This window comes from Phanerochaete carnosa, assembly GCF_000300595.1.
Source record: "Phanerochaete carnosa HHB-10118-sp unplaced genomic scaffold PHACAscaffold_11, whole genome shotgun sequence".
Lineage (NCBI taxonomy): Eukaryota > Fungi > Basidiomycota > Agaricomycetes > Polyporales > Phanerochaetaceae > Phanerochaete > Phanerochaete carnosa.
Genome location: NW_006767638.1, coordinates 368495 through 387578, shown reverse-complemented (window position 1 = coordinate 387578; position 19084 = coordinate 368495). Strand labels below are relative to the sequence as shown.

Here is a 19084-nt window from a genome sequence, read left to right as displayed (position 1 = left end):
GTCGAGAGCTCTGCAAGTTGCGAAGCTCCGAAGCTCAGTTCCTGAAGGCTGTGGAATTATTAACAAGCTATGCAACCACTTACTGGACTTCGCCACACGCCGTCGTTGGGGAGACCTAGGCCTGTTCTGTTGTCTAAGACTGAGCAAGCATCCCGATACTGCTGTGCCAGAAACCTGTGCAATAGCATCGGTGTTTAAGGGTCTGTGGGGGCTTGACAATGTCTGATAGACCAGGCTAGAGCGCATACAATCAGTTCAAATGCAGAATCGGCGAAGCAAGACGTGGAGGTGGGAAGAGGACAGATCGTAGACGCCGGGTTGCACACTCGGCGCTACTTTCAAACTTGAGCTCAGAGAACGCCGCGTGCTGCTGAGACTAGTGTCGAAAGTCGAACCTTTGCAATCTGAAAATTTCTCATGGCTTTGCGGAAGAATTTTGTGGCGCACAACGTGAGTTATGGCCTGGAGGAAGTGCGGAAAAACTTTATCGGCGAGTCTACTGTAACCCCAACTCAAGGTGAACTGATCCAACGGCTGAACTTAGCCAGCCCAATTATACTAGGGGGAAGGTTGCGGAGGCCACGGTCTAGGAGGCTCCTTGCATTGATAAAACCGGTGGGGAAATATTCTTCGCCAATGACGAACCTCACCATACGTTTACCCACGCCGGCTGCACATACAACCAGCATTCAGGCCTACCTACAAGCTCAGTCAGCGGGCTCATCGACTATCAGTAGCCACCACCTCCACTCCCAAGTTAGGTGTCGCTTACCACAGTTGAGGAATATGGAACCATCGTCGAAAGCTCGCTTCTGCCCATCGGGCGAGAACTCTGCGCTACATATTCTACGTGGCTCTCGAATTGATCCTTGGGCGAGTACTCTGAGCTACATATCCTACGTGGCTCTAGGCTGAAGGAGTCCATCCTCAAATAAGGTAGATTTGAGAGCTCGAAAGCGTGGCGGATATCTGGGTCCAAAGCGCCACGGAGGAGCTGCCTTCCGTTTTTGGAAAATCTGATGCCGGAATATCCCGCCCTTTGTCGATTGCGTCCTTTTCCTCCAACCATACGCAAGACGGAGGCTGCAGTACGAGTGCGCCTGATTACAGCTTCGCATGTCAGTGATTTTTTTTTCATATCTGGAAAGAACTATTGAACAGAAACTACTAGCACTCATGAGTAGCGGGCTGATTTGTCTTCCTGCGAAGCTTGCAGACCGCCAAATTTCTAGTCAGTTCAAGGACATCATGACCTTCTGAAAGTTATCTATCACCGACGATGACATGCGACTACAATACTTACTTGCAGCTGAGCGGATCTCGTTCAAGGAGCCGGTTCTGCCAAAGGTCCATCTCCGCCAGGTACAGTACACTTCTCCCATTGATCTTGACGATCATACGCTCTAGAAAATGCTCTGATTCTTGTTTGTACTGTGAGACAAGGATTATGTCTCTTTTAAGACCCCAACCGCAACAGTATTCGACGCGCATGTAACGAGCGCCCTCTCGTGCGACCAGGCACCCAACGCCCCAGCAACCGCGCCACAGAGTCTCCCCCGCTAGTTTGCGTCCCCTGGCAACCCTCCCACCTGTTGTATCAAAACGCAGCGCCGACCTCTTTTGCACATGGGCACGGCAAAATCATCTATTTCCAGCTGCCAAAGCTAGCCAAAGCTGCGACACTCACCACGACCTTCTGATGGGTCTGTGATGACGAAGAACCGCTAGAAGCGATCCAGTAGGAGGTCAATAAGGAGAGGACGCTGCTATCGTTGACTGGTCCTGCGGCCCGAAGCCTCTACTTGACGATGATCTCGCCGTGAGCAGCTTGTCGTACAGACACTGGTCGATCTCTCTACTGGTGATGGCAAACTTGTATCGTCTTGATCGCACACTCCTGTCTGCCCAAGGGAGAACGCTTTTGGCCTCGACGTATCTCTCGCCCGCGCTGCTCACCCATACACTGTCGTCTTTGGGATTTATTCGCCCATTTTCTAGCGATGTGCGCCCAAAAAAACTCTAAAAGACCACTCCGTGATGTCATTCATGATGCACTACTGCTACACAAGGCGATCGCCGAACGATCGCGAAAACGACGGAAGATACAAATATATACATACATACACCATTTTACCCCGCGGATGTCGAAGAGCAGAAGCACGGGTACATTCAAAAACAGAGGAAACAGCAAGAAGACGAAGGGGGACACGGCGAACTCATCGCGCTGAGTTTTTCGCGACACGAGAAACCGTCGCTTAGACGGGCCAGGAGTCGGCGCGTACGGCGGTAATCCAGGCGGCAGCGGCGTCAGGGAACTCCCAGACCATGACGCCTGCGTCTGTGCAGAGCGCCCTGTCAGCATATGCGTGAGAATTGGGGGGGAGATCACTCACTCCAGCCCTGACTTTGGGCTTGTTCTACACAAGTCGCGAGCGTGGAAGTAGGCATGTAGCCGTTGCTCGCGTCGCTGGCAGTGGCAGGCTTGCCGATGACAAGCTTGCTAAGCGGGACACCAGAGGCCGCGATCTGGAACAGCGCGGTCTCGGGCCAGGTCGAGCTTGAGGCGGTGAGCAGACCGGAACAGGTGGTGTACTCAGTAGTGCCCTCTGTAAACGAGTATATCAGAAACTGGAGCCGAAAAAGGACGGGGCGTGCTCACGGTTGTAGAACTGGACATTGTACCAATCAATGGTGCTGCCAACGGAGTTGTGGACCCTGAGGTAGCCTCCTCCACCCCAGAAGGTGGGAGAGAACCACGGAGCAAGAGCTGTGGGCAGAAACTGTTGAAAAATTACGAAGGATTGAGAAGAAAAAGGTACATACGGGCATGCGTGACAAGGTACTGACCCTCAGGCAGCTGAGTGCGGAGCTGCTGAGTGAACGTGATCAGCCACTGCTCAGCGGAACCGGTACCCTCATCGAAAGCGTTCAGGTCCTGGATTCAATTGATGAGCATGCTATGTAGGGAAAAGCGTACGGCATCATACCTCGAAGTCAACATCGATACCGTCCAAATCGTACTGAATGACCCATGCAGCCATAGTGTTGGCCGTCGCGACAGGGTCGGCACCAGTGCTGGCTGGGGCATCGGTCGAGCCGAAGGCCGACACGATGAGTTTGATGCCTGCAGCCTCATACTGGGACTTGAGGCTTGATCGCTGAGAAGCACTCAGGCTGGCCCATTCCTCAGCTTTGTCCCAAGCCCCCTCGATCAGTAAAAACGAGAGTGCGAAGACATTGAAGCCCTGGATACAATCAGGTGCATGAAAGACACGCTAATTGATTGGACACATACTGTGATGGCAGAGGGGGCCGGGGGGCCAGTAATACCACTAGTATACTCGTCGCTGTATACGACCCAGTGCGGTGCAGCCGGAGTGGCACGAGCGAGGATCTCGCGAGCCTCGTGGTCCAGTTTGTCCCACCCAGCGGGGGCAGCGAGTACACCAAGAACATTGGTGAACGCAGACAGGACGACTGCCACGAGGATGCTCTGGAAGCTGAGGAGAACCATGGTAGCTGAGGTCTTGCAGGTAGCCTCTAGGAGATGGCGAGCTGAGAAGCTGCTGAGGGCTTCATGGCAGTCATTTGCAGGCATTTATACGTCCTCTGGCGGCCCCGCGCGCGGCTGGTCTGTCGTATCGCGCCTTGGACCATGAGGTCGCGAAGGTGACTACATTCGTATGTCTGAGAGTGTAAAGCGAGAAAGCGCCATGTCTGCTCCCAATGTAGCAGCGAGGACAGGCGGTACGATACTGGCGTCTGATTTGACGAGAGAGCATGAGTGGACAACGCTGGTGGTCCACACGGATGACAAGGAAGTGACCATAGGCTACCGCAAAACAGAGCATGCGCTGTTGCTTCTGTAACCCCCTTGGTTTGTCATGTGGGGCGCATCGCCCGAGGTCACCGTGCCTTGAGCAATGTGGGCGCGACGATCCAAGAGGGCATTGTCGGAGATGCCGAGGGTGTACTGTCACAAGGGACGCGGACTATCGTGGAGATATGCTAGAACGACGCTTAACAAACGATTTCCGAAAGGAAAACCAGCAGCCCGACGGCTCACCTTCGGCTTATACCACCACATGCTCGCCGTGGCTTTCAATCTAGGCTTGCTCAGCTTCAAGACCCGAACGCTTTAGAAGTAGCGAAGTAGATCGTGTGCTGGCAGGAGAAGCGACGTGCACAAAGCGTAAATGGAACGTCGTGAGTGTGCAAAGAAGTAGATCTCTCTGTTACCAAGGGCCGGATAATGAAGAAGAACAGTTGCAGGCCCCGTCATTCTGGACCACATGTCAACCTACGAATGAGATCGGTCATTATCGCCAAAAACACGGAAGACGGGGGAGGAGCCATCCCAGCCCATAAGACTTCGGCGTCATGCGCGTTTATCGCGCAGGGTTATGAAGCACATGGGATGCGTATGATGGTACGTGTGCGCGTGCCTAATTTGGCTCGAGAAGATGTCGTAATGCTCCAGGGTATTTCTACGTCTTCCGACTCGAAGTGCGGTATGTAGGAGTTATCTTTGGTCTGCGCAGAATGCCTTTGATAACGGTTGTTCAAGATAACCACGGTGAGAGAAGCTTACGGCCACAATCGCTCAGAGCGCCGAGGCTCCTGTGACCCGAAAACACTCCGGGTACGATGCGGGTGTCCTAGCCGGACAAACCTACGAGGACAAAAGAAAGCCGTTGGTTTTGCTATGTAGGGCATGCAGGAGGGAGACAGCATAAATCACCTGGACGGATTCCACGCGTCTAGCAGACTGTTCACACAATATCTGTGATGCGCTCTATATTGAACCATGCGTTCTAGTGATCATATGAGGATCGGAGCATCTCTCAGGTCATTAAAACGCACCATAAGCTTTGCACCTAGTACCGGTGGTCCATCCCGATTTCCGATGAGAGTAAATGAAAGCTTGATCTGCACTATCTCATTCTGTCAACCTGCGCTGGAGGAGGGGTATCATGTAGGCGTATCTTAGCAGCCCTAAATGTCAGTAGGTATCCGTAGCAGTCTATAAAAAAATGCCACAAGGCTAATTACACGGCAAACAGCCTCGCATAGCGTGACACGATCGATCCAGGACAGGGAAGATGGCAGTTGCAAAGAGGCCGCACTAAGCGCCGGAGTGGTGGCGGCGAAATCGCACAACCGTTTAAACGTTTATACTCCACACTGTCTTGGAACAAGTTACTATCCCACCATACAGAAAGTTACAGTGCCGACAGGAAAAATCAACGCCGTCAGTTGCTGTCAAGTGCGCCATTCCCATTGCAATAGTCAACATTTCCGGTCGCCGGGTTACCCGCCCACGCCGGGAACGGTCGAGCACTCCCGGACGCACCAAACACAGCGAAAGACAGAATGAAAATCATGACCTGTGCTCCGCCATCGAGTGCACCACCCAAGATGTAGTTGTACTTCTTGTACCAGCCCGGATGGTACCGCCGAAGCCAGACTTGGGAGACGATGCCGACAATGATGGAGTTCCATACAGGTGAGTTGGTACCTGCGCTGAGAAATGCGGAGTAATTGAAGATGATAGGCAGCACAATGTCATTGATGCGGATGGGTCCTATCTTCTGCCAACGCTGTAACCAAATGTCGATGATCAGGTTTTCATTTGAGTCGTGTGAACGGTGTGCAGCTTACTTTGGCGATGAGCCATTGCAAGAAAGTGGGAGCCATTCCAATCACTAGGCCCAGTGGAATGACGAAATATGGTCCGCTTGGGCTGTACAGCTCTTTCGCGAGGGCCCATGTTACCGCAGCGCTGTTCAAGCTTTGAGTTTGTTGACCGGACTGGCAGACACGCCGCTTGGTTAGGTGTATCAAACCGGAAATGCAAGGGACGTACCCAAACGTTCGTTCCCAGAGGACTTAGCAGGATCTCTTTTTGAGCGTCAACAATGGAAATCATGACCACTGGCAAGGACTATCAGCAACCATTTCAACAGCGATAACTGTGCCATACCATAGTTAATCACAGCACCCAGTATGGTACCCCAGACTTGTGTTAGAAACATGACCCGAGGGGGGATCTTGAGATATTGTCCCATCTTCAGGTCCCCGGAAAGACCTACGACAGTGGAGACAACGTCGTGGCTCCACATAGAGAACTGTCGCCAAAATGAGGTGACTGCGCTCTGCGAGGCACGGCGGCACGTACGTAGAGATTGGCTACAGGCTTTCCAGGGTTGACCGCGCCTGCTACCATCTTCATGAGCTGGTTCGTTGCAATTCCATTGCCCATGCGCGCGAACAGGAGACATGAGATTGGAGCAATGACGCTGCCGAGTAAGAGAGCAATGATATATGACCACCACGGCAGGGTAGTCTCGCCTTTGAGCACAACGATTAGGCCTAGATGGAGTTGTGAGCATCGCGTCATCCGGGATCAACTGGGCGTGCTACTGACCAGCAAAGAAAGCCAGTAGAAGCAGCCCTACATACCAATACCAGGGCGCTTCTTTGTACTTCTGTATCGCCTGGAGGATGCGATCAGGTGACGGATCCTTGGTAGTGCGGAAGGAAATAGCTCACTTTCCAGTGACGATCAGGCTGTGTACCAGCTCTTGCTTGCTTAAACGACTTCGCGACATATGGCCCCCAAAACAAGAAGCAGTGCGCGATGAGACCGCCAATGGCAAGATTCTGAGTAAGGTTAAACCATGCATTCGACCCTCAAATCCCTCTATTAGCATCACGTGAACGTAGGAGCGTCGCACCAGGAGCTACCTGTCAGAGCTGGAAGTCCAATCTCATTCAATGCGGTCTTGTTTAAGGAGAAGTTGTCGTTGAAGACTGCCTCCTGAGGGTAAATTGAGCCGTTCGAAGCAAAGAGGGAGGTTGATAGCATTGGGAAGGCTAGCGACTGCGAAGAGCTACGTGTCAGAATGGAGTTAAGCTGAGTAAGGTAAAGTGCTTACATTCCAGGCGTTCGAATAGTAGATTCCCATGATGACAGCATAGCAGACGACAATCCCTATCCACGAATTCGCTTCGCACATGGTTAGCGCGGGGAAAGCGACATGAAGACATCGGGTGAATCTAACCTTGCTGAACGAGTGGCAAGCTCACGTATCTGCCAGCGGATAGAAAGGTTCAGTTATGGATATCAAACGAAATGCGCCTTTTTTGCTTACGCGGAGGTAATGTACTGCCAGTCAAAGCCGAACGAGAAGAAACCGAGGCCCTCATTACCGTCCGTGCCTCCAAACAGGTTTGTGATGATGTTCTGGGCGTTGGGAGAGGCATGCTGCGTCGCCAAGCAGACAATGTTGACACCGTTGAGCAGGGGAAAGATGTAGGACGGCAGCACTTCGTAGAAGAACATGCCGGTAAAGGCCGTCCAAAAGAGCTTCACCCGCTTCTTGTTGTCCTTTGTGTCAAAGTGCAGAGCTATAAGATAAGACACGCATGAGTCGACGTACACCATCAAACCTGCAATATCTCACCCTGGAAGATGGACACTGTGGGTAAGTTCTACAATAGTATGCTGAGTCACGCGATCAGAGAAAGACTAATGAGAGTGACATACGCTCCAGTACACCATCTCACTCGGATACACTGTAAGAGGGCGGAACAGTCCAACCAAGCCATACCTTCCGAAGCAAAATTAGCGTAAACCCAATCCGGTCTGGGGCAGGTAGCTTACCCGAAGCAAGCGGTGGAGAAAGTGGCTAGCACTGCGGTGGCAGCATGAACGTTCGTCGAATAGTAGAGCTATTCAACGTTAAGTTTGCATGAGCAAATTGGACGAAGGTCACCAACCTTCTGGACAGCAAAGTTCATCACGGCGGTGCTACCGCCGGCAGCCGTAGAAGCGACCAGAGACGCAATAACGTGCTATAGACTTCATTTAGTATCGATTTCCGACGCAGAGCCGAAGCAGTGACCTCTTTCAAGCGGAACTCGCCAGGGTTGATAAAGTCCAGAATGGGCGCGAGTCGTTCGAAACGGGTGTCCTTAACCCAGGAGGAGCGGGGTACGATCGTGGCCCACAAGTTCCCGACAGAGTAGATGAGAAGCAGGAGGAAGACCGTCGAGACGCTTACTTGGACCGGTTTGAAGAGATAGATCTGCCCAGCCGTGAGCCGTGAAGGACGGTGAGAGACGCAGGAAGTGGACGTGCCTGACACAATGCAGCGCCCAGGCCAGCGAACAGCGTACCAAGGACGAAAGATCTGAAAGTCAGTGCAGGGTCTCCATCGTCGCGGATATTGATAAGATAGTTCGAGACGTCCTCGCCGTTGCGGATGACAGGCTCGCCGTTCACGATAAGGGCGCTCTCCCTATCGGAAAGGTCCTCGACGAGCGAGTCTTGTCCGAAGGAGCCTTCTTTCTTGGAGACTTCATCGGCGCTGATATCCCGCATCTTCTCCTCAAAAAGGTCAGAAGTGTCAGGTGAACCCTCCAGGACGGGAAGAGCAGCGAGAGGGGTGTTTGCAGACATAGCGGCCGTCCGCCTGAGTGCTCTCGGGCCTGAAGGTTGCACAGCCGAGATTTATAGTCCCCTATCTGAAGAGGACGCATAAATATTCTGGACAGTCTCCCGGATGCCATTTGCGATCAGACAGGCGTGGGTACGAAGTGCGCATTTGCGCATCCTAACCACGCTGCGGGAGGAGATAGAGCCGACAGTAAGTCGCGAGATACTTCGTGGCTCTATCGTCCGATGACGGAATCTTGCGAAGTACGGCGGGTCTTGTATTATCGCACCACCACCGCGGGTGCGATGAGACATTTGCTCGCTGATGATGCGTACATCTGGGTGCACATGATAGCTCTCCCGACGTTACCCCTAGACTCGGTGCGGGTACGGGCGACAATTTGTCTATACAAGGCTCAACATGAGCTGTAGCACCGAGAGATAGGGAATACAAGTCATGCTTACCGCTCCCACAGTTGGTTCCCTCGGGGAATCGAGAAGTTTTGTGGGATAGAAACAGTGTCGGCTTTGGGCAATGTTCTCTCATGCATCACCCACATAGCTATTATGGATTGCGAGCATCATAGTGCCGATTAGAGATGAATGAGAGGCATAACATGGCACATACTTGCTACTCAGGTCGCCTTCCATTTGAGACGAACTGCCGCGGCGGCGCTTGTGAGATCCTTGGGCGCCTCCGGCTCGGCGGCGCTTAAAGGCAGAAATTCGAGAATTTTCGAACTTACCGCCGCGTTCCTTTCGCAACGACGACAGTAATGAAAATAGTGGACATTCCTCTTGTAATCTAGCCTAGGATTGTACACAACCCATGAAAATGCATGCAGCCGCAAATGAGCGACTGCATTCTATCTAAATTTTAACGGCACTCGATGTGAGAGGTGTGATCGCGTACATACTAGTGCCTACAGTGCCTATGCTGGGTGACAGACACTCGGTGGCGTGCCCTGTACGCCCCTGTCGGACGTGCTGGAGGCGGGCACGAGAGTCGGTGCTCGCGGCGAGGTTTGATATGCCTGGGCTTGCTGCGCAAATTTCAGTCGCACTAGGCGATCTCCGGGTCTTTCGTCTTCTCGGCAATGTGCCTTTGCAAATCCTCCTCGGTCCAGCCCTCCTGTTTGTCCGCCGGCATGCGCACGAAGAGCAAGTTGATGGCGAGCGCGAGCACGCAGAAACCGACGCCGAGGAAGATCGCGCCGCGGAATCCCTTGACGGGGTGCCGCCCGCCGTCGTTCACATACCGCTCGACGGTGCCCGCAAAACCGAGGCCCGTCGCGAGCCCGTAGACCTGAACGACGCCGATGAGCGAGCCCGCGACGCCCTGCTCGTGGCGGCGCATCGCGTTGCTAGTGATGACTTGCCCCGCGGTGAGCACAAAGTCGGGGCCGGCACCGATGACGAGTGCGGCAACGAAGGCCTGTGCCCAGTATACTTGGTGTGTGGGCATCGTCCCGAGGATGATGAGGGCGGTTGTGACCTCAGCAATGCCGATGCATATGATGTACTGCGCGTCAAGGCGCTGAATGAGCCAGCCGGCGACAACAGACATGATGGTGCCGGAGACGGCGATCGGTGAAATGCTTGCGCCGGCGGCAATGATGGTGTAGTCGCGTACGGTGAGCTCCCAGACTGCGATGTACCACAGCCAAATCCCGAAGGACATCATGATGAGGAAGACCGAGATGATCAGAGGGGTGAAGGATGGCCTCTTCCAGACGGTGATGGGTACGATGGGCTCTTTGGCGAACTTAGCCTCCCAGATGCCGAACGCGACAGCATGGAGAACAGACACGATGAGTAGGACATAGATGTACACCGTGTCCCAACCGACAGCGGGTGCTTGGCTAGAGTAATATGTCAACAAGCTGGGTCGCGAAGCATTGAGTAAATGACTCACTTCCATACGAAGTTGAACAGGAAGAGGGCACCAACGCCGAAATACGAACCGACAATATCTATCTTGCCATTTGGATCTTGAGGCTCGTCATGCGGTACCGATATGAATGCCGCGGTAAACACGACGAAACCGAGAATAGCGCTGAGAACACGTTATTAGATACGGTCCTGCACGATAAGAACAGAGGACACATACAAGAACCAGAACATCCATCTCCAGGATGCCAACTGTGCCACGACGCCCGCAAGGACACCTCCACCAGCACCGCCGACAGGCGCGCCGCTTACGAAGAGCGCCATAGCGATATTGCGCCAAAGACCGGGCGGAAATGTAATGCCGAGGAGCGCAATACAGTTAGGGACCATGATACCGCCGCCGATACCGGTCAGGGCGCGCAAGACGCATAGGACGATGAAATTAGGAGCGAAGCCGGTGCCGATGGTGAACGCAACCCAGAGAAGCGCACCAAGGGAGAGCATATTTTTATGGCCGTACACGGCGCCGAGACGACCGCCAGGCAAGATGAAAGCACCCTGGGTTAAACTTGCGGAGCGTCGGTCAACGCTCGTCAACTAATTGTGGAGTTGCTTACGGATAGGCTGCAGCAACCCATGCTGCAGTAGCCACAGAAGGCTGATCGAGCGATTGGGCGATATGGATGGATGTCACGAGGCCTCCGCCAAAAGGAATCATCTACGAGAGGCTGTCAGCATCTGCGTATGAATGGCTATCCAGGGAATACTGACTTGAACGAGCTGGGTGAGAGCGATGGAGACCATCACGACCATTTTCCGCCTGAAGGGCAGTTCACCGTGGACGATGGCTCGTTCGACCGACCTCTCCCTTTCGGGACTGGACGTGCCGACTGGGGTAGGGGACACCAATGTGTCGGGAGCAGAGTTGAACTCTCCTGCAAGAGGCTGGACGACGATGTCAATTGCAGACTGCATGTTGAGGCTTGTGGGCGATACTATAGTGACACTCGTCTACCGCCAAGGTCTTATATGGCCATCCCGCCATGACGTACGTCGCGGATAACGAGTACGCGCACGACGTATGGGCGGGCAAGCGCACTGAGCGCGGAGTTTGCTTTCCAACCATAGGAACTTCGCTCGGGCAAGTATGTTCGGCGATACCTTGAGTTGGGCAAGGTCAGGTGACTAGAAGTTAGTACAGTCGTGGCATACCCTGCAGGCTCCCCAGTGGGACGGTAGTAAGTCGGCATAGGAACAAGAAAGCGAATGCTTTGGGAGCAGCTTATTCAGCCGAACGAGCTAGCCTCCCCGGCCGCGTGAGACCGTCGGCGTGTGGACGTTCGAACATTGACACTGCGCATAGCATGGCGGGAGGGCGCATAATTGGCGCGGGATGAGTAAGTGGAAGCCGTATTACTTTGCAGCAGCCTGCATGTAAGCGTCGCAAGGTGTCGTAAAGGCGCCCTCACAGATGACAAATCGAATCTAAGGGTGCCCATTCGAGATTGGATACTTGTACTGGTCTATATATATTTGCGTTGCGCAGATGATACAGAGGAGTCAAGGAGCAGAATAAGTTAGCGTGCAGGTCGCTAGTGTCGCCTCTTAATGTACATACGCTTTCGAAACTCGTGATGTCCAGCGTGGACACGGCAGGCCATTCGCGCGGTGTACGTTCATAGGCAGCTACCAGATGTCCTGTGTAAACACTACTGATGTCAATCGAGTGAGAAAATATTTTCACAAACGCAGTGCGGTGGCTGTGTCGACACCTCACTCACCGTCGGCATCAACAGACGGAAAGAGCGATGTAGTAGAAAACGGGTCTTCCTGTGCAACGAGGGTAAGGAAAGCGGAGTCTTTCAGGGCACGGCCATAGCGATGAAGAATTCGTGCGGGTGGGTCTGGGCAGCATCCCAGCTTCAAAGCGGCCTGTGGCTTTTCCTCCATCCTGGACTGTGCGTGGTCCTCCTGCACGAAAAGGGATGTCACCTAAAAAGGCGGTATGCACTCATGAGAATTACGGTGTCGAAAACGCAGATGACGGTGATACCGGGAGTATGGATGTCCGTACCTCAAGATTAAAAGTGTGACAGTGCATTTGCTGGGCATAGAAAAGCAGAGAAGCGAAGGGGCAAGCGGTTTGCACGATAAGCCTGAGGTGCTGTCGAGGCTCAGCGCGGCTGAAGCAAGGGCTATCGTCGGAAGATGGTCTCAGATACTATCTCAAGCTGAAGACCAGTGCCCATCTCCCAAAATGATTGTATGCCGTGTACGTGGAACAATCGTGGTGGGGAATGGGCCTGGGAAATGTTCGCGGTCGCGGTCAATAGATGCTCGTAAGCGCCGGAAGCTCATGATTGTATCCGCGTCGGAGGCGCCCAAACTCACACTATTACTTTCAACCACGCTCACCACCCCAGGCCATGTCTGGTCCGCAGGACGTGGGCATACGACAGAGGGCAAGAGGCGGTCCAGGAGCACGCTCTCCTCAGCCCCTCAGTCCGAATAGCGAACCTGACGACGATCGCGCTGCTGCGTATCGCACCGTGAGTGACACGTATCCAGCTTTGCTATGGCTGTATGCTGACGTGCACTTGCTGTGGCGTGCATAGAGGGATAGAGATAATTTCTCGATTGAGAAATTGCTGGAGACGCAGGAGGCGAGCGTGGCTCTTGTAGGAGTCCTGACGCTCCTCGCTTTCGCGCTGCGTTTCTACAAGATCAACCACCCGGACCAGGTCGTGTGCGTACGCGTACATTCTTCGCGTCTTTGAGCATAACTTCAACTACACCACTTCAGATTCGACGAGGTACACTTCGGAAAGTTTGCAGCTCACTACATCTCACGAGAATACTACTTCGACGTCCACCCACCGCTCACAAAGCTCCTTCTCGGTCTCGCGGGCTGGTTCGTTGGCTTCGACGGCAGGTTCAAATTCGAGAACATCGGGGACAGCTACACCGAGAACCATGTCCCATACGTCGGCATGCGTGCCCTGCCTGCTCTCTTCGGCAGCCTGACGATCCCGGTTGTGTATGGTATCATGAAAGAAAGCGGTTACTCGAACATCATTGCGGCCTTCTCTGCCTCTTTAATTCTGTTCGGTATGTTATATTCCTGGCCCTCGTAACGCGTACTCTGTTGACGCGTGTGTAGACAATGCTCATGTCGCTCAATCCCGGCTCATTCTCCTTGATGCTCCGCTCATCTTCTTCATGTCTATGACCATTTACTCGTACATCCGTTTTCGCAAGCTGAGATACCTGTAGGTCGACACTCATTCTGTCACTTTAGCTGAGTCTGACAGCTGTTCAGGGAGTTCTCGCCCACTTGGTGGAGCTGGCTCCTCACCACCGGCTTCTTCATGGCTTGCACCTGGTCGTCGAAGGTTAACGGTATCCTTACTGTTGCAACAATCGGTATTGCGGTGCTCATCGACCTCTGGGATGTCCTAGACTACAAGAAGGGTCACTCGATGGTGCGTATGACTTGTCATTTGGTTACCAATAATGGCTGACTGTTGTTCAGGAATACTTCTGGAAGCACTTTACTGCCCGCGCAGTGGGCTTCATCGCCCTGCCACTCATCATGTACCTCTTAGTCTTCTGGATCCACCTATCTATCCTTACCTACTCTGGACCGGGAGATTCGTTTATGAGCCCTGCGTTCCAAGAGACTTTGCGGGATAACGAGCTGTTGATGAACAGCCAAGGTAAGTAGAGGTTGCTCGTACGTTCTGCGCGAGACTGACGATGTTTGCACAGAAATCCGCTACTACGACACTTTAACCATCAGGCATAAGGACACCAAGGTCTTCTTGCACTCGCACCCTGAGCAATACCCGCTCAAGTACGACGACGGTCGTATCAGCAGCCAAGGTCAACAGGTCACTGGTTATGCGCACGATGACATCAACAATTACTGGCAGATCATTCCAACCAAGGCCCTTCCTGAGACAGGCCGTGGCCGCATCGTCCGACACGAAGACACTATCCAGCTACTGCACGTCAGCACGCAGACGCTACTCTTGACGCATGACGTCGCGTCCCCCACGATGGCAACGAACGAAGAGTTCACAACTTCACCCAAGGATGATCACTCGCGCTATAACGACACTCTCTTCCATCTGCGCCTCGTCGACTCAAATCCCGGAGGTCCATGGAAGACTAAGTCTGGACACTTCAAGCTCATCCACGTACCAACCAAGGTCGCGATGTGGACTTTCCCCGGACAACTGCCTGACTGGGCGTTCAATCAGCAGGAGGTTAACGGTAACAAGCAGGTCGGCGACAAAACGACGGTCTGGTACCCAGATGAGATCATTACCACTGAGGGTCTGTTCCCTTTATCACTCGATTAGGCACATACTGACACTTCGAACAGATGGCGAAGTCCGCACGAAAGAAGAGCTTGGGCATAAGGAGCCCAAAAAGATGAACTTTTTCAAGAAGTTCGGCGAGCTCCAGCTCCTGATGTTGCAGCACAACGCTGGTCTCATTGCGTCGCACCCGTACGCGAGCGGACCGGTTAACTGGCCGTTCCTCATCAGTGGTATCAGCTTCTGGACACAGAATGAGGGCCAGAAACAGATCTATCTTATTGGCAACCTCATCGGATGGCTGGCGGCAACGTTCGGTGTAGCGATCTTCATCGGTATCCTCGGAGCTGACCTCCTCGCGCGCCGTCGCGGCATTGAACCAATCCCTACCCGTAAGTGCAGTCTCTCCTTCGCACAAGCACGTTCTAAACCTCCTTCCTTCAGCCGTTCGTCACCGCCTCTGGAACTCAACGGGCTTCTTCCTGCTCATCTGGGCGGTGCACTACTTCCCGTTCTTCCTGATGGGCCGGCAGCTCTTCCTGCACCACTACCTCGAGTCGCACCTCGCGTCGGCGCTCGTCTCGGGTGCCGTTCTGCACTTTGTGCTCTCCGAGACGATCAACTATCCGATCTCGATCCGCGGCCCGTCTACGCGCCCGCAGCCGCCGCAGCAGGCGGACGTCGGCATGAAGGGCCCGATTGTCGTCGCCGTGTTCGCGCTGCTCATGTTCGGCATGTTCGTGTATATCAGCCCACTGACGTACGGCACACCAGGGTGAGTGTTCTTCTCCAGTCACTGCCGAAAGGACGTCGCTAATGTGCTGTGTGTAGGTTGACGGGCGAGCAAGTGAACGCGCGCCGACTGCTCCACACCTGGACCCTGCACTTTGCGGCGAAAAAGACTGACCATTTTGGGTGATGGTATTTCTTGGCGGAGGATTGCTGGCATTCTCATCTTCTGTACTCTCCTCTCCTCTCCTCGTACTCTTTTGCTGTGCTGTGTGTTTTTTCAGAGCAAGAATATATAATTATACGCCGCTCTGCTCGAACATTTATCTGGTGTGCACGGTGTCTCTCACTGACGTGTCAACACAACCGGCGAGCATAGGGTATGGCTGCGGAGCCTGTTTTCGATATCCAATGCTCCGTGCCATCTGATAATTACACCGACCTCGAGGTGCACAGGAGCCTTATGATATTTTCATATTTCAGAACATGAAGTGGATTCGTTACCAGTCCACTCGGTAGCTGGTAGGGGCATGTACTGAGGGTCGAATGGTGGTCAGCGCGCAGGAATGGCTACCATGTATTGCGTGCAAGGTGGCTGATATCGAGCCTAAACATAACGGAGCTAGTATTAATTTAAAACGCGATGATACATCTATATGAATCATAAGCCAAGACAAATCGGAGGTTAGAGGTACCACTCTTGAGCGCAGACCCATCATAGATTCGGAGAGCGGTGGCCAGCGTTACCGCGTCGGTGGCAGGAGACGTTGTGCGCAAAACCACTGGTGGGTTAGGAAAAGATCGAGTCGAAGGCCGAAGCAGAGGACAGTCGTGATCGAGCGTCAATCGAGTGTCGATTCGGAAAAGAAGTCGACAGCGAGTAAGCCGTCTTGAGCTCAGATTACTGGCAGGTCTGGACTATTCATAGGCCCGAGAGCGAGAGGTAATAATGGCTGAAAACGATGATAGCACTCAAAGACGGAGAGAGCGAAAGCACAGAATGCCTAGGAGTCGAGAGATATGTACCACGAATTCTGCCAGTCGAGATTGAGATCGTCGTCGACAGCCACAAACGTGGGACCAGACGGCGACTGCAGCAGAGAAACGCACTAAGCAGTCGGCCAGACAAAGATAGCCAGACACGTCGCGAGTCACCATGGGCTCGTATGCATGAACGTAGCCGGGCTGGCGTGGGTTAAAGTCTGTGGGGAACTCGGGGGATAGGAGAGTCTCGAGCGGGGGCAGGGAACTGGTAGACCTGGAGCTCAGAGGGCGAGCGAGCAGCGAGGTCAAAGATGGGAGGAGTGAACCGAAATCGCAAACAACGGATACGCCGTTAACGGCATGACGTCTGGCAGCTGGGGGCCGAAGAATGAATCGTATTGAGGCTGGTTGAGCAGACCCGAAACGAGATAAAAAGACGGACGGGCAGTGCTCCTTATCCGGGTTCGAATGGTTCTGTACATGGTTCACCGACCAGGTTGAGTTCGAAAGATGCGATGAATCTGGTTCATTGTCCTCCTGGTAGTGGGTTCGATGAGCTTCTTTGCAAATGGTTTGACGACTGCATTGAATTGAGCGGAGATGACGTCCCAGAGGGTAGGGCGAGCCCTAACCAGTTAACGGTGTAGCAATATGCCTCGAGGAGCATCGTGCTTGCTGTGCCCCGAAAAAGCAGACAGAAGGGATGAAACCGCTATTGGTGGACTGGAGAAGACACGGGGCCGTCAAGAAGTGCGCGGCGACAGCGGAAGCGCAGACGAGGTGAGATAGGCGGTGATAGTAAAGGACAGAACTCTATGCTAGACCTGTTTGGCTCATACAGTAGCTGAGTGGGACAATTTGTCCCCGAGTCGTAGAAGACACGTCTTCTGTCCGATGGTAGAGCATTGCCTTGAACAGCGTCAGCGTACATAGGGCGCACTAAAAGAGAAGCAATCACCTTCTTAAAAGCGAGATGCAGCCCCTCCCCCGGGATATATGAACGTTAAGGCTATGGGGACATACCTAGCGGAGATAGATCATAACTGACTCCAGGGGAGAATCCAGGTGTTGTGACTGCTATTATTGTTGGTAGCAGGCAAGTTTTAGAAATCGATGCAGCTGGCCAGCAACTGCAGCAGCCTTTATATGAAGACAAGTCAGCCCATTGCATCGTCCACTTCACATTAATATTACGCCAGGGATGCTTTGCTTGTACTTACTTTGAGCGACTCCTGAAGGTCTGGATATTAGTGGTATCTGCTAGCTCAACAGCTGAGAGCGTCGGACATATTTTACATATCATCAGCCCGCTAAGATACGCGGCTGAAAAACTGCACATTCCTGTTGATCGGGGAGAACGGGACATTCCGGCATCAGATTTGCCTGAAGAGGAAGGCAGCACTTCCACGTTCCCACCACGCCTGCAAGCTTTTTCCTCTTTCCATCCGACAGTCACCCGCTCTGCTCGGCCCCCAGAAAAGACGTAGGACGCAGGCGTTCTCGATGCGACAATATTCTTTACATTCAATATCAGAACAGATACAAGGACCATACTACAACCGAAACCAGCGAACTAAAGTACAACATGCGGTATTCACGAGAGGGGGATGAGGGAGGATTGTGTATGTACTCTTAACCCCTTACTTCGCTTCGCACCTCAATAGACACAATCAATTCTACAAACCGGAGCTCCCTAAGTGACCCGTACACAACACCACAGCTCAAGGAAAACTCACGGAATCCATTCCTTCCAGAGCATCAACCCGTTCATTCGGCCGCGTCGGCCAATGAAGGCTTCTTTGACCCGATAATCCTGATCCACCGCTTGACCTTCTGAAGACCCTGCTTCATCGACTTCTTCCACGGCAGACTCAAGCCCCGAGGCGCCGCTCGAGTAACCGCGTCTCGCAAGCCGCTTGGTTTCTTGAAGGCAGCCGTCTCGCTTTCCGTGCCGTCTGTTGCCTTCGGCTGGTCGAGTTCAGTCTGGGTGTCGCACTGCGTTCGAGGATCCTCTTGCTCGCTTAGGGAACGATAACGGGTCTTCGAGTCTGCGAGAATGTTCTGGACGAAGGCGGCGTACTCCTCGACGGTCTTCCACTCTCGAGCTGCAACGTGCGTCGGGGATCGGTGGCCGTACACGCTTGCTGTGCGAAGGTCGCTTGCGGCAGGGGACAGGCTCAATAGGTAGTCGTCCAGTTCGCTGAGCAAGCTTGTGTACGAGCTTGGGGCCTGGTTGTACGTGTCGCGGACGCGGGGGAACACATAGCGGGGCTCGTCACTCGAAGCGAAAACGCCTTTCATCGACCCACTATGGTACGGGACTTCGCGGACTGAAACCTCGATGGCCTTCTCCTTTGGTTCGGGTTCTGTGCGCATCGGCGGGAACGCCTTGTCCTCCACGTCCATCTTAGCCTCGTATACGGCCAACGCATCGAGTTTCGCCGGTCTTGAACGTTCGGCAGGCGGGGCGAGCGGCGTACGAGGCTTCGAATTAACTTGCTGGGTGCGGCCGTAGCGGCTCCTATCCTCGGACGCAAGTAGCGCAATAAACTCCTCGTGAATCTGTCGCCGCGTGCTCGACGCCAGTGTTGGTGGAGAAGGAGAGGAGCTAGCCGGCTTAGGGAGCGCCTCGCGGGCGCGAGGCATCTCCTCGGTGTGACGTGACATTGCTCACTTGCTCGCACTCCAGACACATGGGCGCAGCGAGCCGAAGTCCAAC

The 19084-nt window shown here is 53.6% G+C and overlaps 6 protein-coding genes across 6 annotated transcripts in view; 1 reads left to right on the top strand and 5 right to left on the bottom strand.

The window, feature by feature from the left end:
- Positions 1–2255: 2255 nt before the first annotated feature.
- Positions 2256–3514, bottom strand: PHACADRAFT_200402 (glycoside hydrolase family 18 protein; the record flags this gene model as incomplete). Its single annotated transcript, XM_007400668.1, has 6 exons — positions 2256–2338; positions 2394–2606; positions 2660–2767; positions 2824–2935; positions 2988–3245; positions 3296–3514. The coding sequence occupies 6 exons, from the start codon at positions 3512–3514 to the stop codon at positions 2256–2258; spliced, it is 993 nt and encodes a 330-aa protein (XP_007400730.1).
- A 1738-nt stretch (positions 3515–5252) lies between these two features.
- PHACADRAFT_104305 (uncharacterized protein) lies at positions 5253–8386 on the bottom strand (the record flags this gene model as incomplete). The annotated part of the gene is made up of 17 exons (XM_007400667.1): positions 5253–5600; positions 5662–5811; positions 5867–5934; positions 5984–6128; positions 6179–6372; positions 6428–6497; positions 6553–6692; positions 6748–6883; positions 6939–7009; positions 7065–7093; positions 7155–7410; positions 7467–7494; positions 7550–7613; positions 7667–7734; positions 7783–7857; positions 7908–8090; positions 8117–8386. The coding sequence occupies 17 exons, from the start codon at positions 8384–8386 to the stop codon at positions 5253–5255; spliced, it is 2295 nt and encodes a 764-aa protein (XP_007400729.1).
- Positions 8387–8451: 65 nt separating this feature from the next.
- Positions 8452–8999, bottom strand: PHACADRAFT_263758 (uncharacterized protein). Its single transcript, XM_007400666.1, has 2 exons — positions 8906–8999; positions 8452–8845 (listed from the first exon to the last, which is right to left on the bottom strand). Exon 2 carries the CDS (start codon positions 8753–8755, stop codon positions 8516–8518), a length of 240 nt encoding a protein of 79 aa, XP_007400728.1. The 5' UTR covers positions 8756–8845; positions 8906–8999; the 3' UTR covers positions 8452–8515.
- A 57-nt stretch (positions 9000–9056) lies between these two features.
- On the bottom strand, positions 9057–12648 carry PHACADRAFT_152441 (uncharacterized protein). Its single transcript, XM_007400665.1, has 5 exons — positions 11102–12648; positions 10948–11048; positions 10551–10898; positions 10356–10496; positions 9057–10302 (listed from the first exon to the last, which is right to left on the bottom strand). The coding sequence occupies exons 1-5, from the start codon at positions 11303–11305 to the stop codon at positions 9504–9506; spliced, it is 1593 nt and encodes a 530-aa protein (XP_007400727.1). The 5' UTR covers positions 11306–12648; the 3' UTR covers positions 9057–9503.
- Positions 12649–12752: 104 nt separating this feature from the next.
- On the top strand, positions 12753–15687 carry PHACADRAFT_263757 (glycosyltransferase family 39 protein). The gene is made up of 10 exons (XM_007400664.1): positions 12753–12879; positions 12946–13076; positions 13134–13438; positions 13491–13599; positions 13650–13812; positions 13863–14046; positions 14099–14668; positions 14718–15044; positions 15097–15427; positions 15484–15687. Exons 4-10 carry the CDS (start codon positions 13550–13552, stop codon positions 15569–15571), a joined length of 1713 nt encoding a protein of 570 aa, XP_007400726.1. The 5' UTR covers positions 12753–12879; positions 12946–13076; positions 13134–13438; positions 13491–13549; the 3' UTR covers positions 15572–15687.
- A 2367-nt stretch (positions 15688–18054) lies between these two features.
- PHACADRAFT_263755 (uncharacterized protein) overlaps positions 18055–19084 on the bottom strand; it is a 2062-nt gene continuing 1032 nt past the window's right edge. Inside the window, exon 3 of the mRNA XM_007400663.1 lies at positions 18055–18390. Coding sequence (XP_007400725.1) covers positions 18387–18390 — 4 coding nt within the window. The 3' untranslated portion in view covers positions 18055–18386. The remainder of the gene's footprint in view (positions 18391–19084) is intronic.

What these genes read in the sequence shown, in the direction of transcription:
- PHACADRAFT_263758 (XM_007400666.1), bottom strand. Translation starts at nt 8,755, where the DNA reads ATGTCTCATCGCACCCGCGGTGGTGGTGCGATAATACAAGACCCGCCG.
- PHACADRAFT_152441 (XM_007400665.1), bottom strand. Translation starts at nt 11,305, where the DNA reads ATGCAGTCTGCAATTGACATCGTCGTCCAGCCTCTTGCAGGAGAGTTC. An exon ending in AGATGGATGTTCTGGTTCTT is followed by an intron (nt 10,497 to 10,550) that starts GTATGTGTCCTC and finishes ACGTGTTCTCAG; the next exon opens with CGCTATTCTCGGTTTCGTCG. An exon ending in CTGTTCAACTTCGTATGGAA is followed by an intron (nt 10,303 to 10,355) that starts GTGAGTCATTTA and finishes ATATTACTCTAG; the next exon opens with CCAAGCACCCGCTGTCGGTT.
- PHACADRAFT_263757 (XM_007400664.1), top strand. Translation starts at nt 13,550, where the DNA reads ATGTCTATGACCATTTACTCGTACATCCGTTTTCGCAAGCTGAGATAC. An exon ending in ACAAGAAGGGTCACTCGATG is followed by an intron (nt 13,813 to 13,862) that starts GTGCGTATGACT and finishes ACTGTTGTTCAG; the next exon opens with GAATACTTCTGGAAGCACTT. An exon ending in GCTGTTGATGAACAGCCAAG is followed by an intron (nt 14,047 to 14,098) that starts GTAAGTAGAGGT and finishes ATGTTTGCACAG; the next exon opens with AAATCCGCTACTACGACACT.